General features: G+C 41.9%; 3 protein-coding genes across 5 annotated transcripts; 1 reads left to right on the top strand and 2 right to left on the bottom strand.

The window, feature by feature from the left end:
* Positions 1–527: 527 nt before the first annotated feature.
* Positions 528–6,306, bottom strand: LOC139559511 (cell division cycle protein 20 homolog). Of its 2 annotated transcripts, none has more exons than XM_071375581.1 (11): positions 6,178–6,306; positions 5,656–5,879; positions 5,347–5,495; positions 5,168–5,264; positions 4,958–5,083; positions 3,933–4,129; positions 3,658–3,752; positions 2,514–2,748; positions 2,210–2,335; positions 1,371–1,488; positions 528–812 (listed from the first exon to the last, which is right to left on the bottom strand). In XM_071375581.1, the coding sequence occupies exons 2-11, from the start codon at positions 5,852–5,854 to the stop codon at positions 634–636; spliced, it is 1,521 nt and encodes a 506-aa protein (XP_071231682.1). In that variant the 5' UTR covers positions 5,855–5,879; positions 6,178–6,306; the 3' UTR covers positions 528–633. The 2 variants fall into 2 exon arrangements, with proteins under 2 accessions (XP_071231682.1, XP_071231683.1); XM_071375582.1 differs by having other exon boundaries at positions 6,114–6,228.
* A 286-nt stretch (positions 6,307–6,592) lies between these two features.
* Positions 6,593–10,933, top strand: LOC139559512 (tRNA selenocysteine 1-associated protein 1-like). The gene is made up of 9 exons (XM_071375583.1): positions 6,593–6,762; positions 7,508–7,605; positions 7,999–8,098; positions 8,550–8,602; positions 8,804–8,935; positions 9,403–9,522; positions 9,691–9,937; positions 10,084–10,129; positions 10,307–10,933. The coding sequence occupies exons 1-9, from the start codon at positions 6,727–6,729 to the stop codon at positions 10,447–10,449; spliced, it is 975 nt and encodes a 324-aa protein (XP_071231684.1). The 5' UTR covers positions 6,593–6,726; the 3' UTR covers positions 10,450–10,933.
* A 2,073-nt stretch (positions 10,934–13,006) lies between these two features.
* On the bottom strand, positions 13,007–15,721 carry LOC139559513 (fat storage-inducing transmembrane protein 1-like). Of its 2 annotated transcripts, none has more exons than XM_071375584.1 (2): positions 14,800–15,721; positions 13,007–13,896 (listed from the first exon to the last, which is right to left on the bottom strand). In XM_071375584.1, the coding sequence occupies exons 1-2, from the start codon at positions 14,976–14,978 to the stop codon at positions 13,245–13,247; spliced, it is 831 nt and encodes a 276-aa protein (XP_071231685.1). In that variant the 5' UTR covers positions 14,979–15,721; the 3' UTR covers positions 13,007–13,244. The 2 variants fall into 2 exon arrangements, with proteins under 2 accessions (XP_071231685.1, XP_071231686.1); XM_071375585.1 differs by having other exon boundaries at positions 15,490–15,685.
* Positions 15,722–16,033: the final 312 nt, after the last annotated feature.

Genomic DNA, 16,033 nt, shown 5'->3' with positions numbered 1-16,033 from the left:
CAGAAGTGCTTCTCAGAAACCTACCGATCAACAATCTTGTACTCTGCAGAATGTCTTACTGGAAAGCACCCACTGGTTTTCCAGGTAGTCTTCACTGTGGTCACACTGCTAGTTTCAGAAGATTGTTGTTCCTGAGCTGTTAACACTTCCAGGCATTGTGATATCTGTACATGACGTAGACCCCACCCCTTCTGGCTGGACAATATCAATAGTCAAGCACTTCAGAAAACACCATTCTTGATTAAAGAGCCATTTATGAATAAGACCACTTTCAACTAGCGCATCACCAATAAACTCCCAGGAGTACTGTACTTCAAAATAATGTTAACCATGGAAATATGAATCAAAAGCAGAAACTAGTATGGGTTTCAGAAAAGAAAGAAACCTCAGTTTCACAATGACCAAGGGCCCGAACAGTATTTCACTACATTCTACCCAGGTTATAATACTTGAAGATTTTCTTAAGTGGAAAATCAGATTTGTAATCAAGTGCCATGGCTGCAAAATATTCAAACGCAAAGAAAATGTAAAAGTGTCAATCTTTATTTTACAGTGAATAAACATTTTGTACATTAGTAAAGAATTAGGAGTTGATCAATAACTAAATTGAGCACACAACACATAAAAGGTTAATTATCGGATAGATTGGTGAATGCTGCTGCTGGTGGACTTCACCATCCTCTCTTTGGCCTTCTTCTTGACTGGATCCAGCTCAAAGCTCTTCCAGAGGCGGACAGTTTCATCACCGGCTACAGTGGCGATAGTCGAGCAGTCTGGACTCATGGTAATGTTCAAGACCCTGCCCTCATGACCTGGGGGGGGGGGGGGGAGAATTAAAAAGTTTGAGATTTCAGTTTTGAACTTTGACCCCAGAATGGTTCCAGTTCGAAACATGTGCTATTTTACTTTCAATTTTGTACACCAGCTTCATGAAGCTGAACAAAATATAGTTTTTGGTTATGGAAGAGATTTCACAGCAGTTTAGATTATTCTTTACACTATACCTGCTTGTTTTGTCAAACTGAAATTAAACAAACTAATAGAATTTTAGGAACCAAGAAAAGGCAGAGCGATTTCAGCATAGCACATCTTTAAGCATGCATCATTATTGAGATGGATTGGGAGGTGTACATGCCCAAAATGCTTCAGCATTGACATTTAGCAAATTAATGCTACAGTTTAGTTTAAATTAGGATTATGTTTACCCAGTTAAGGAAACTGGGGTGAGGGACATTATCCATCAGGCTCTTTGATGCTTTTATAGCTTCAGGCAACAAAAATGGTCCTTGTCAACTGATCCATCAATGACAAACTTAACAGCTCTGTGTAAAGTTATTATAAGTCATAATAATTTCAGGCCAGTCACTCACCATTGAGCTCTGCCACTTTAGTCAAGGAGGGATACTTCCAGATGACTACGTTGTCGTGGGCATATCCGTGGCCGGAGACCAATTCCTTGTAGTTTGGCGCAAACTTCAAAGAGGACACCTGTAAGGCAGATTTGACCACCAGTCAATGTCTGATCGTATGGCATTGCAGTTATGGAATGTAAACATATTTAAAAAGTGACCGGTATGCAAATATTCATGCTGCTATGACTGAGCAGCAGGGCCTTGGAGGTGTAATATCATCCAGCACAAAATTGAATGAGACTTCAGAACTCAGACAATCCCACTAGGGATCAAGATGGGTGCAGTTGCCTCCCGGGTGGCGCAGTGGTCTAGGGCACTGCATCGCAGTGCTATGCTGCGCCACCAGAGTCTGGGTTCGCGCCCAGGCTCTGTCGCAGCCGGCCGCGACCGGGAGGTCCGTGGGGCGACGCACAATTGGCTTAGCGTCGTCCGGGTTAGGGAGGGTTTGGCCGGTAGGGATATCCTTGTCTCATCGCGCTCCAGCGACTCCTGTGGCGGGCCGGGCGCAGTGCGCGCTAACTGAGGGGGGCGGGTGCACGGTGTTTCCTCCGACACATTGGTGCGGCTGGCTTCCGGGTTGGAAGCGCGCTGTGTTAAGAAGCAGTGCGGCTGGTTGGGTTGTGCTTCGGAGGACGCATGACTTTCGACCTTCGTCTCTCCCGAGCCCGTACGGGAGTTGTAGCGATGAGACAAGATAGTAATTACTAGCGATTGGATACCACGAAAAATTGGGGAGAAAAGGGGATAAAATTTATTTAAAAAAAAAAAAAAAAAAAAAAAAAGATGGGTGCAGTTACCTGAGACTGAGTGTCCAGGGCACTGATGCAAGAGCCACTGGTGACGTTCCAGATGCGGATGTGACGGTCACTGGTGCCCCCTCCAGACGCAAGAATGTTAGGTTGCCATGGGCACCAGGCCAAAGCCTGAGGAATTTCAGTAAGAAACAATCATTACGGTTGGGCATGTCTCTTTACAGTGAGTGGACTTTAATGTGCATCAAATTGTGGCCTTTTATTCAATCCCAACTCCAACCTTCAATAAAACATGGTAGTTTAGCACGTCGCACCAAGAATTACATTTAGTTCAAAAATGTTTGCTTACCTTGACTGCACCTTGGTGCTCATTGAAGCCGTGAACAGCATTGCTGCCTTGGCCGCTGCCCTCCTGCACACCTGGCCACACGTACACAAGGTTGTCGTTTCCACCGCTGGCCAGGTATCTTCCATCAGGGGACCACTCCAGCCCACACACCTCCTGAGAGTGTCCGGACAGGGTGAAGATGTGGTGGTCTGCTACCCTTACATCATGGTGGTGGATGTGACCAGATCTGGAGCCACTGGAAAAAATAAATCATAAGACGGTTAATAAAAACACCAAATCAAAACATTCTGGACAGAAGTATAACAAAAAAAGATCCTGGAGGGACTGACTTAAGCCCTTGGCAGACTGTACATGAGATTCCATCTTTTACATTTTGTCACGTCACACTGATGTTACCAAATTAAAATCTTTATCAACCTGTCCAGGTGTACAATTTGCTTCAGTTCTGGCGTCACAGTCTGATTGGCATGCGAGGCTTCATCAACTGCAGTGGTGTATTTGATCTGAGCATGTGCCAGCACCAGCAGTGCAGGCCTCACTATGCTTATGCGCAAGTATATTGAATTCAGAAAAACTGAAAGTATGCATTGTAGAAAGTTCTCAAATAAAATAAATCAAATAGGCTTCCTCAAAATAGCATGGTCGCTGTGGTAGAACATTATTTTGATTGGGATTATAATGAGTGCACAATCACCATCAGGTAGACTGAATTCAAATGTGTCACGAAAATAAGACTATTAGGGAAATTGTTCTTGCACAGCATGTAGGCTTAACATTTAAATAGAACTATTACAATAACCTGACTATTCACAATAATCATATTGTGTGCATACTCTGTACCGGCAGTGTTCCTAGTCAACAGTCGCTGGGATCGGCTCGTAATACAAGCCACACTGCACGATAAAGCCCCCCCCAAAAAATTGGACACGGCTAGAACGTCGAGGGGTCTACGACCGCATGTAGCGGTACTCAAAGCAACAGACCCATGTCACACTGAACGAGCCAAGACGTACCACAATCATTTACGATCTAAGAATTTGCACACAACGTGAACATTGTCTGGGACAGCAAAATCACAGCAAAAGCATTAAGTGGGACTGACTATTCATACAGTTGTTTTTTCCCCCCAGACATGAATCTTTACCTGGAAAGAATGTGATTGTTCCAACTCAGGCTGCCAACTCTGGCAGTGTGGCTGGCCATGCTGCGTAGACGCTTCTGGTTCTCCACATCCCACAACTAGGGACAAAGACAAATTCAGGTGATATGTATATATATATATATATATATATATATATATATATATATATATATATATAAAAAAAGAAGACTTAAAATCATTCTTTAACACCACAAAATTGCATTGGAAGCCAAATTCAGTTAGATGAGTGCTGGGTAGGTTCACGGCAGACAGTTTACCTGAACTTTGCAGTCACTGGTACCAATGGCAAGGAAGTTGCCCTCCTTGATCCATGACACAGAGCAGATGTAGTCCTCCTCCCGCTCCATCTTCATCAGTAGGACGATGTCACCCTGGGTGGCGTCCCACAGATAAACACTGTTGTGAAGGGCAACTGCTAGAAGGTTCCGACTGCTCCAGTCAAGTAGGTTCAGATCTGTGTGAACAGACGGAGGTAAATGGAGCTTTTTAACAAAGTAAATTGTCAAAGAATGCTCATCTCCACCCCGAGTGAATTAAGATGAGTTTGAAGACAAAAGGACAAGATACACTTGATGTGGCCCATTAGTCACTTAGTGCAAATCTCCCATTGAAATCTAGGACCTCTTCTCTCTATACACCAAGTCACTCAGCTCCGTCATATCAACTTGGCAGATATCTCAGCTTGGATGTCAGCCAACCACCTCAAGCTTAACCTCGACAGGACGGAGCTGCTCTTCCTGCAGGGAAAGGCCTACCTCACCATCAGTTGTCACCTCCACAATGTGTCCCCCCAGAGCGCAAAAAACCTTGGCCGGACCTTGGACAACACCCGTTCTCTGCCAACAGCAAAGTAGTGACTCGCTCCTGGAAGTTCATGCTCTACAACATCGTAGAGTACGACCCTATCACAGCAGAAGCGGCGCAGCTTCCACCTCAAGCTAGGACAGCAGCTTCCCTGTCCATCTTCCAAAAACATCCAAAACCCTACCTCTTCAAAGAGTATCTGAAGTAATCACACAACTCCACCCCCCCTCTGGATAAGAGCAGCTGCTAAATGACTAAAATGTAAAACAGTGTGATTTATGCATCACGGCAGGCGCACGTTACACCCACATCTAGGATTACTTCCCAGGTAGGTTACTGGACATTTACTGTGTTAGGAGACTGTCGAAATTTTGACGTTCCGGAGCATCTTTGACCAACACCCCTAGGTTAAGTCAATCGGTATCTGTTCCCCAGACAGGTTATTAGACATTTGTAGTACTGTATTGGCAGGACTCACAGAAATCATTTCGGAGTTCAGGAGCATCTAAGATTCTGTCAGGCACTGATGGTATGTATCGGTTCTTTTTGGTGGAGACTGGGGTAGGAATCTGACTGTAGAGAACTTTTAGGTTGTTCTGGTAACCTGCAAAGAAAAGAGAATTGGACACTAGATTCTGATAGCAAGCAACTGACATCAAGTCACAATCATTCCCAACAGTAGGCCTACCTTCTGGAGCATTCAAGGGTTTTCCTCCCAGATGCAAGATCTTTGCCTCCTCAATGTCATATCCATTGAGTGTAACAGACCATGCTTTCTGGTTCTCCTACAATGACAAATTTGCCTGTGTTTAGCTACAATACAACATACCAACAAATGTGATTGGAAATGTTAGAGAAAAGACTCACTGATGTTGCTGCTGAGGGGTTTGTGTCCATGGGCTCATTTTCCTTTGAGAGCAGGAAGCTTGCCACATCCATCTGTTTGTTGTTTCTAGTGGGAATGAAACGGTCACCACCTGTCTTGGAAGGTGTGCACTGTGTCTTTCCATTTTTACCTGAGCAAGAGAGAAGGGCAGATTAGTAATAGAACCCTTGGTGAAACAGATTGGTAACAGTGCCACACCCATAGACAGTTGAAAAAGACTACCTACGTACACAGAAGCAAGTACTGTAGAGCAAGATTCAACATGAAAAACAAAAATAATAGCTAGTCACCTGGTGTTTTACTGGGCGTCTTGGACAGACTAAGAGATCGGTTTCCGGATTTGCCAGGTGATAGAGCGCTGGTGTTGGCACAGCTGGTCGACATTGACGAACTGGCTTTTCTCTGCCACCTCGCCATGGGCGCGTTTGTGATAGGCATATCCAGCTTCAGAATGCTGTGAATATCGTTGTCGAATCCAAATTGAGCCATGTCTGAATCTTCCTTTCGGGACTCCCTACAGGGTAACGTTGCAAGAATAGAACCAAGTAGTTTATAAATTACACTAACAAAAGCGTATATTTTGTTAACTAAACGTGCACGTTAGCTAACCTTAGAAAACGAATTCACTGACGCTATAATTGAACGGCTAACGTTAGCCAGCAAACTTGCTGGCTTTCTCCGTCATTTATTATTTACATTTCATGCAACAAAACCTAAAAGTAGGTGTTAACAAACGTGAGCTACTTACTCCAAATTAATTCCACACGTAAATATGTACTTTTAGAACTACTGGAAGGAAAAAATCAACTCACAAACTTCACTGAACCGTTTTCCTTTCTGCCGCAGCTCAGGTTTAAAATTTCAACATCCAATGACGAACGTTCTTTAAATTACTAAATGCGCTGTCGTGATTGGTTTGTTCAAAAGATTTGGGAGGTTACCATGGAAGCGGAATAGCATCCGTTATTATGATTGGTGGAAAATGTATCCGTTGCCCTCCTGAATAATCAATGCTGAAAGAAAATATCGTCACACTTTTTCGAAGGACGGATAGAATCCACATCGCCCCCTAGCGAAAATAATGTCCAAACCACTGGCACTGACTTTTATGTTTTTGTTAACACTGATCTATAGTCAATCATTTTGAAGTCGCCTACATAATCAAATGCGGAAATGAATTCAAGATGTGTCCATTCTTGCAAGTCCATTTATTTAACTTACCGAATTTCCGGAGGCGTGGTCTTCACCATCTTTGATTTCAGTAGCACCATTTTCGGGAGGAAGCGCTATCAATTTATAAAACTTAACTAGTAGCTACATATTCGTGTTTGTAGGATACCCCCCGAAAATAAACCACCAATATGTTCAACAGGATGACAAGCCTTTGGATGGGTGATGTACGTTCGCTCTGTTTTAATCCTCTTGTTACTAACTGACTGAAGGCAAACGTTTTAGCCAGCTACTTTAGCTACAGGAGACTAGCTATCTAGTAACGTTAGGTAGCTACAGCAGTAACGTTATCTAGCTTGCTAACGTCAGCTAGCTAAGTTCCCCAATTGTTGTGAAGTGTATAATATGTATGGTTATGTGGACGTTCATTTAAAAACAGGATAAGAGATACAGCCAGTGATGTATTAGCTACCGAATTAAAATGTGTGAACTTCTCAAAAGTAATGTTCCCGAATCCCGACAGTTTAGCTAGCTCGCTGCCCTGTCTGGGCCTAGTAGTAGAGCGCCTAATAATATCAAGAGTTTCTAAACCTGTCTTTGGTAATAATCTAACGTGTTTACAGCTACTCCTGAGCCCAGGCAGACATTTGGGTAAACATTTGGGTTGTCACGAGTTATCATAGCTGACTAAACTCCACTCCATGGTGAAGGAAGTGTCTGACGAATTGAATTACGTTCAACAAATGTTTGGTCGTCACTAGTTACCACAGCCACAAAGTCATAATTATAGCAGCATTTTAAACCTTACTTTAACCACACTGCTAACATTATGCCTGACCTAATTAGGCCTTCTCTCACTATTCTCTATTTCCTGGCTTGTACTGTAGCCAGCTTTATATTTCATGGATATGAATGGGATATTTGCAAGTGTATATCTTACAGACAGATAACTCTACGCAATCTTTTTCATAGCTGGACCCATACATGGATGAGAATTTCATCAAACAAGCCTTCAGCACTATGGGCGAGACGGCGTATGGTGTTAAGATCATTACCCACAGAGTAACAGGGTATGTTCATCACACCTCTGTGTAATGTAGTCAAGTAATGCCATGTGTTTAGCATGTGTTTCCTTGTTTGAAAATAGTCCACACTATTTTATCTAGGCTATATATCAAGCAACTACTTTCCCAAATTAGAATCAGTCATTAATTAAAATACATAGTGAGTAATTGAACCCCTATCAGCTACAATGCCAGGCTACCCTAACCTTAAATGGCTGTTGTTCTAGAACCTCCTGTTGTCATTTTAGGGAAGTACTTGGTTTACTTACCACAGAGCTGTGAATTGATACTGTAATTCCAAAATGCAATATTTATTACCCCACATTGGGGGTTTCTGTCCAGTTTCTAAAATGTTGTAGTATCACACTGTTGGCACTAATACAATCTCTTGTTCTACAGTGGTTCAGCGGGCTATTGCTTTGTGGAAATGGCAGACGAAACCAGCGTTGACCGATGCGTTCACCAACTGAATGGGAAGCTAGTTCCTGGATCAAATCCGGTGAGCACTCATCATAAGCTTGACATTTCTAAAGTTCATTTGAACAACTTACTGATGATGTGTTAGCGGACAACCACCCTCTAGTTTTAGTTTCAAATGTGTTGTTGATAGCGGAGCTTCGCTAGCATTGGCCTCCACCTTAATTTGAGGTTGATGGAACGGAATACAGTATCTCAGATTTACATTACTGCAAAGTTACTGAGCTCCGTATTCTTCCTGATGAAGGTGGTTGAGGCTGTTTGTAAGTTGACTTTGTTTAAAGCTGGTGAATAAACTCTGTTAGGAACTAACTGACGAATGGAATAAAGCCTGTTCTGGGTGGTGGAGGTATGTAAACCAAATAAAATGTTATTCTCTAATAATATACTCTTTATTTTCCAGCAATATATGTCCTTACTACACGCGTTTGTCTTTGAAGGTGCTTGACTGCTTGTTCTTTCTTCCTGTACAGCCCAGAAAGTTTAAGTTAAACTATGCAACTTACGGGAAACGGCCAGAGGCTGGGTAAGCTGTTTTACTTTCTTCCTCATTTGATGCATGATTCTGTTGTTGGAACCCACAGTAACTTGTTTATCATGTACACTGTTCTGTGTGATATTTTCTATCTCCAGAAAAAAAGATTGTGCGAAAGAAACCGCTAGATGGTATGGTGTTGGTTCACCTTCGTAATCCCTCTCTCTGTGTCTGTCTTTTATGCAACCTCAGCCCGGAATTTTCCGTTTTTGTGGGAGATCTGTCTTCAGAGGTGGACGACTACCAGCTTCATCAGTTCTTCTTGAAGAAGTACCCTTCCTGCAAAGGAGGCAAAGTGGTCTCTGATCAGTATGGTAACTCCAGGTATGTGTGCTGAACAGACTTATACATTCATGTTATTTGGTGAGGCTAGTTATGCACCACCTGCTTTTGAACACAATTTCAATTAATCTGACATTTCATTACATTTAAATTCTTTGTAAAAGCTCATGACGTTTTAACAATAGATTCTTATTACATTGGATTGTGTGTGTATTTATACTAGTGTGTTGGGTATCTTCACCACTGTTTACCACTGGTATATTTCCCCCAAAATACTGGAAAAGTTTGTTTCTGACATTTATGCTAAAACTATTGTTTTCCCCATGTAGGGTAAGCAAGAGCAACTCACAATTGAAGTGATGCTACTTCATATTAAAAGTAAAACAACAAGTTTCAGTTCTACCATACCATTTTTGTTTTTCGAATTAATTACGTATTTGATTAGCATGATACGGCGAGTTCGGACAGAATGTGTGCTCAGGGTTTTAGCATTTTGCTTGCTCTCGCAGAGGTTATGGCTTCATCAAGTTTGAAGATGAGAATGAACAGAAGAAAGCCATCGATGAGTGTCAGAATGCTTCAGGCCTGGGGACGAAACCAATCAGGATCAGCATAGCTGTGAACAAGAGGTATGGTTCTAATCTTCTGAAATAAGTGTATACATTATACTGTATTAGGGTCGATTAGTGTCATGCTGGTCTGTCTTTGTTGAAAGTCGATATACTATGTGTGATTGTCCTCCTAACTTAACATCCACTGCACCCAACATACATTTTTCCTGTTTCCTTACTTTTTAGCCATAAAATGAACAGCTATAACAACCAGAACCACAACTCCTACCACAACAATTACCAACAGCCATACTATCAACAACCCAACCAGAACTACTACCCTCAGTGGGGCTATGACCAGTACAACAGCTACAACTATGGTGGGTACGGTCCCTACGGGGGGTACCCCCCTCCAGGCCCCCATGGGATGATGGGACCCCCACCTCCCATCGGCATGCCCCCCATGCCCACAGACATGCAGACTTCCTCAGATGTAAGGCTTCCTTACAAGCTCCTGGGATCTTTCCTCATAATTTCCCATAACCTGTCCCTTAATCTAATGAAATCTGTCTAAAAATGGTTTTCATGCTAACAGGTGTTTACAATGATTAATATATGTTGTCTTGTTTTTCACATTAGCAAACACAGGAGTCCACAGATGAGCCTGAAGAAGAGGCAGCAGAAGGTAACTCTTCACTATACTTTCACATGCACTAAAGGAAAATGCAATGTGCTGCAGATATAAGGTCTTTCTTGTTCTTCCTTTTAAATGTATTGTTACTATTGCCTGACTCGGTTGCATTCAAATCCCTTGGTTTCTTGACTTTTTTACTCTTCTTCATTCCCCTCTCTTCTCTGCCAGAACCCAATCCTCACCTGGATGTGGATGCACTGAACAAAGAATACATGGAGAGGAGTGAGGAGCTCTATGATTCACTAATGAACTGTCACTGGCAGCCACTGGATACCATCACTTCAAAAATCCCTCACTTTTCCACTTCCTGATCTGTTTTAACTTGTCCTATGAATTTAGTATGAAGTGTATTTTCTCCAAAAGAGCAGTCACAGAAAATGTCAGCGTTGTTTAAAAAAAAGAATCACCAGTAGAGACACATTATGTTTCTGAGCTACATTATTGGCCATTTGTATATATTGTCCATGTCCTTCTGTCTTTGTTTTTTGCCTATTTTTTTCTGTCTCTAGATTATTATAATTATTTGATTTTTTTTAAAATATTTTTTTTTAGACGAAACTTGATTCTTCCATTTAAATTTGATTATATCAAGTAATCAATGTTCGTCATCTCCCAGACACTTTGTTTGTATTTCACACTATTTTGGGTACCATCTTGTCTTCAGAAAGAAAATGTAAAGAAATGTTGGTGTAAGTCTATTTTTCAAAAATGAGAAACTTACATTTAAGCTTGTATTTCAAAATCTTGCATCACACCTTTACTTTAGCTTAATCTGTGGGGTTCTTAAAAAAATAACCTTTACCTGTCATTTTCATGTTATATCACCATGTCTATTTGTCTTAGACTTGTAATTCGTTTCTGCTTTTTTTGTGCCTGTAGCTTTTGGAATAATTGTATTATTAAAGCTGACTTGGAGGGGAAAAAACAAGATGTTGAAGTTATGTTTAAGTACAGTAGTAAACTATGTGTTTTCCAATTATAATTTGACACGGAAAAGTGGTGCTTATGCAAAGTTTAACATTTTCATTCAACACATTTGGTCTGGTTTGAATAAAATCACAATTCATTTATTTTCCTTACCTACAGTTGAAGTCGGACGTTTACATACACCTTAGCCAAATACATTTAAACTCAGTTTTTCACAATTCCCAACATTTCATCTTTGTAAAAATTCCCTGTCTTAGGTCAGTTAGGATCACCACTTTTATTTTAAGAATGAAATGTCAGAATAATAGAGAGAATGATTTATTTCAGCTTTTATTTCTTTCATCACATTCCCAGTGGGTCAGAAGTTTACATACACTCAATTAGTATTTGGTAGCATTGCCTTTAAATTGTTTAACTTGGGTCAAATGTTTTGGGTAGTCTTCCACAAGCTTCCCACAATAAGTTGGGTGAATTTTGGCCCATTCCTCCTGACAGAGCTGGTGTAACGGAGTCAGGTTTGTAGGCCTCCTTGCTCACACACACTTTTTCAGTTCTGCCTACACATTTTCTATAGGATTGAGGTCAGGGCTTTGTGATGGACATTCCAATACCTTGACTTTGTTGTCCTTAAGCCATTTTGCCACAAATTTGGAGGTATGCTTGGGGTCATTGTCCATTTGGAAGACCCATTTGCGACCAAGCTTTAACTTCCTGACTGATGTCTTGAGGTGTTGCTTCAATATCTCCACATAATTTTCCTACCTCATATAGCCATCTATTTTGTGAAGTGCACCAGTCCCTCCTGCAGCCAAGCACCCCCACAACATGATTCTGCCATCCCTGTGCTTCACGGTTGGGATGGTGTTCTTCGGCTTGCAAGCCTCCCCCTTTTTCCTACAAACATAACGATAGTATGGCCAAACAGTTCTATTTTTGTTTCATCAGACCAGAGGACATTTCTCCAAAAAAGTACGATCTTTGTTCCCATGTGCAGTTGCAAACCGTAGTCTGGCTTTTTTTATGCCGGTTTTGGAGCAGTGGCATCTTCCTTGCTGAGCGGCCTTTCAGGTTATGTTGATATAGGACTCATTTGACTGTGGATATAAATACTTTTGTAGTTGTTTCCTCCAGCATCTTCACATGGTCCTTTGCTGTTCTGGTATTGATTTGCACTTTACGCACCAAAGTACGTTCATCTCTAGGAGACCGAACACGTATCCTTCCTGAGCGATATGACGGCTGCCTGGTCCCATGGTGTTTATACTTGCATACTATTGTTTGTACAGGTGAACGTGGTACCTTCGGGCATTTGGACATTGCTCCCAAGGATGAACCAGACTTGTGGAGGTCTACAATTTTCTTTCTAAGGTCTTGGCTGATTTCTTTAGATTTTCCCATGATGTCAAGCGAAGAGGCACTGAGTTGGAAGGTAGGCCTTGAAATACATCCACAGGTACACCTCCAATTGACTCAAATGATGTCAATTAGCCTATCAGAAGCTTCTAAAGCCATGACATCATTTTCTGGAATTTTCCAAGCTGTTTTAAGGCACAGTCGACTTAGTGTATGTAAACTTCTGACCTACTGGAATTGTGATACAGTGAAATAATCTGTCTGTAAACAATTGTTGGAAAAATGACTTGTGTCATGCACAAAGTAGATGTCCTAACCGACTTGCCAAAACTATAGTTTGTTAACAAGAAATTTGTGGAGTGGTTGAAAAACGAGTTTTAATGACTCCAACCTAAGTGTATGTAAACTTCCGACTTCAACTACATGTCCTGCACTGTCAAAGATGCATAATCAAAACGATACAGCATTATGTAATGAATGTTGTATGGTCAGACTCACTGTAAAAATGTGTTCGAGGCCTAGTTAATACCATATTGATATGCATGTACATTTGCAAAATGATGGCACCTGAGGTCTGAAAGGCAGCCATCCAATTGTATGAAGAATTTTATTTATCATAAAACTGCTTGTAGACAAGTTCACAAACAAATATTTCTTATCAAGTTCAATAACTGGATGCTATTTGACAGCAGTTAAAAATGACTTAAAATTCTGTAGAGGGTTTAATTAGCCCCTAATTCTGTCCTGAAAAAGACAGCACATTCATTAGCTCCGTGTCTAAGTTTAATGAGGTGTGTTTATGCCTAAAACCATTCCTCTCATTCTTTCACTCAGGCTTCCCCCCTTCCTTCTTGGTGAAGAGTCCCACCCCTGGTCGTCCAGGACAGTACCAGCTGGGGCCCAGGCGGTACCAGCCCTGATACAGGCCCCTCCAACTAAGACAGCCCAGAGCCCCTCCTAAGATCTGTGTGGGGAATGCGGGGAAGTAAGCCAGCAGGCAGAGAAGCAAGAACATCCAGAGGCCTAGCAGGGTGACACAGAACAGGAAGAGCAGGCGCAGTGGGGCCCCCGAGGGCCCACCCAGAGTCAGGTAGGGCCCGAACACGGCCGTCTCCTCTGCCACCAGCAGGCAGCACAGACACAGCAAGAAGATGTCCTCAGAGACCTCATAGCCACGCCACAGCATGCCGTTTCCCACACACAACTGTTTGCTCGCCCCCTCCCGAAGTAGTAGGAAGGGCTGGCCGTCCACCGTGGGCTGGCCATCTACAGCGCTGAGGGGCTCGTAGCAGCTCCCTGTGGCATTCTCAAGGACATCCAGAAGCTTTCGGAACCCCACCCACAGCACGCCTGCCACCACCAGCCTGGACAGGTGTCGCAGTGAGAGAATGAGGGATCTGCGCACTGAGAAGGAAAGGAGGAAGACAAAGGAGCCGACGAAGATGCAGGTCCATCCCCAGCCTGAGCGCAGGAATGCTCTGAATGGTAAAGAAATGACAAGATGGTTGGAACATAGTTTTAATTAACTGGCAGGCATGTTTTGGAATATTGTTATTATGTACAGGCTTCCTTCTTTTCACTCTGTCATTTAGGTTAGTATTGTGGATCAATTACAATGTTGTTGATCCATCCACAGTTTTCGCCTTTCACAGCCATTAAACTAACTAACTATTTTAAAGTTACCATTGGCCTCATGGTGAAATCCCTGCAGTTTCCTTCCTCTTCTGCAACTGAGTTAGGAAGGCGCCTGTATCTTTGTAGTGACTGGGTGTATTGATACACCATCCAATGTGTAATTAATAACTTCACAATGCTCAAAGGGATATTCAATGTCTGCTTTTTTTTCTTCACCATCTACCAGTAGGTGCCCTTCTTTGCGAGGCATTTGAAAACCACCTTGGTCTTTGTGGTTGAATCTGTGTTTGAAATTCACTGCTCGACTAAGGGACCTTTACAAATAATTGTATGTGTGGGGTCCAGAGATTAGGTAGTCATTCAAAAATCATGTTAAACACTATTATTGCACACAGATTGAGTCCATGCAACTTATTATGTGACTTGTTAATTAAGCACATTTTTACTCCAGAACTTATTTAGGCTTGCCATAACAGAGGGTTGAATACTTATTGACTCAAGACATTTCAGCTTTTCATTTTTAATTAATTTGTAAACATTTCTAAAAACATAATTCTACTTTGAAATGATGGGGTATTGTGTTTAGGCCAGTGTCACAAAATCTCAAAATTCTGACTAACACAACAAAATATGTAAAAAGTCAGGTGGTGTGAATACTTTCTGAAGGCGCTGTACTTTAGAAAAAGACCTTGAAACAAACAATAAGACAATCATGCATTGTTATTTGGGCCCATCTTAGTTCTCACCTGTAAAGAAAATTTGTCCTTTTGGCAAAGATGCTGTGTTGGGAGACCCACATGCTCAGGGCAGGTCCAAACACGATCAGGCATGACAACAACAGGTGAAAATGGCGGCGGAAATTGGCACTTCCCATGAGTCTGGCTGCCAGGTCAGTCAAGACCACCAGAATGGTATTGAGAAACATCTCAAGGGACTAAATCTAGTCTCAACTGAAACAATAATGAAGCTTTTATCTCTTCCTCTGGCTTTACAACTACACCCTATAGTTCATGTGTGTATCCAATGATCCTGTAGGTTGTTGTTTCTGTATTGCTTACTATGCCTGTGTGACTGACCAATCCTGCATGTTATAATCCAAAACCAATACCTTCAGTTGGTGTAAATCACTTTTCATTGAATCAATCCAAAGGTTTGGTAATTCAATCGAGATGCAATCTTCTGCAAGTTTTTGACATTCAACTCTTCATGTGTAGATGTCTTAAATAAAGTGGCAGGTGTTCTGACTTTCAGAAGCTCATTTATTTGAATGTGCACAAATCCAGTTGTTCACCTCCTGTATCCAACACAGTTGGTACATTCCATTTCCACAAATGTTGCACTTAATTTGTTATTCAATATCTTGCAGTTTTCCACAGTTGAAGAATATTTGAATCCTGCCTTGTCTGACCTTGACTAGGTTTCCACTTTGGACTTACTTCCACGTGTTGCCACTGTTCTTCCTGTTATTGCTGAGGTAACTGCCCACCTCTTGCTCATGCAGCATTAAAAAATGTGCTCATCCACAATGGCGTGTTTGTTGTCCTTGTGCTCATACAGTAAACCGTAAAGTCCAACTGTTAGAGCTGAAGTTAGAGATTCCTCTGTCCCACATCCCCTCAGCTCCTGTCTCACTCCACCCCTTCACCCTTTCATCGACACCGACAGAGTGGGACATATGTTCTCGCCTTTGGTATATCCCTCCGTTGCGGGTGTCACATTACCTTTACAACGTTTTTAGGGGTTACAGAATGTATTGAGTGAATCAGCAAGTACCCTACTGTTAATGTGATTGTGTGTTACTGTGTTAATGTGATTATTGTGGTATTTGAGTGCATTCCAAAAAAGACTACATTAATGCCGAGTACGCACTTTGTTTATAACATCTTTCAACTCATTATGAGCAGTGTGAAGTTGTGCAACGATATTTGATTATAGTAAGCGCTAGAGCTCCCAAATACTGTCCCAGTTGAATTGGTTGGC

Source organism: Salvelinus alpinus, chromosome 30 (genome assembly GCF_045679555.1).
Source record: "Salvelinus alpinus chromosome 30, SLU_Salpinus.1, whole genome shotgun sequence".
NCBI lineage: Eukaryota > Metazoa > Chordata > Actinopteri > Salmoniformes > Salmonidae > Salvelinus > Salvelinus alpinus.
Note: the sequence above shows the minus strand (reverse complement) of the source record. Positions and strands in the feature narration are given on the sequence as shown.

What these genes read in the sequence shown, in the direction of transcription:
- LOC139559511 (XM_071375581.1), bottom strand. Translation starts at nt 5,854, where the DNA reads ATGGCTCAATTTGGATTCGACAACGATATTCACAGCATTCTGAAGCTG. An exon ending in ACCCCTCAGCAGCAACATCA is followed by an intron (nt 5,265 to 5,346) that starts GTGAGTCTTTTC and finishes TTGTCATTGTAG; the next exon opens with GAGAACCAGAAAGCATGGTC. An exon ending in ACCCTTGAATGCTCCAGAAG is followed by an intron (nt 5,084 to 5,167) that starts GTAGGCCTACTG and finishes TTTTCTTTGCAG; the next exon opens with GTTACCAGAACAACCTAAAA.
- LOC139559512 (XM_071375583.1), top strand. Translation starts at nt 6,727, where the DNA reads ATGTTCAACAGGATGACAAGCCTTTGGATGGGTGAT. An exon ending in TAGTTCCTGGATCAAATCCG is followed by an intron (nt 8,099 to 8,549) that starts GTGAGCACTCAT and finishes CTTCCTGTACAG; the next exon opens with CCCAGAAAGTTTAAGTTAAA. An exon ending in GATCAGTATGGTAACTCCAG is followed by an intron (nt 8,936 to 9,402) that starts GTATGTGTGCTG and finishes TTGCTCTCGCAG; the next exon opens with AGGTTATGGCTTCATCAAGT.
- LOC139559513 (XM_071375584.1), bottom strand. Translation starts at nt 14,978, where the DNA reads ATGTTTCTCAATACCATTCTGGTGGTCTTGACTGACCTGGCAGCCAGA. An exon ending in AGGACAAATTTTCTTTACAG is followed by an intron (nt 13,897 to 14,799) that starts GTGAGAACTAAG and finishes TTTACCATTCAG; the next exon opens with AGCATTCCTGCGCTCAGGCT.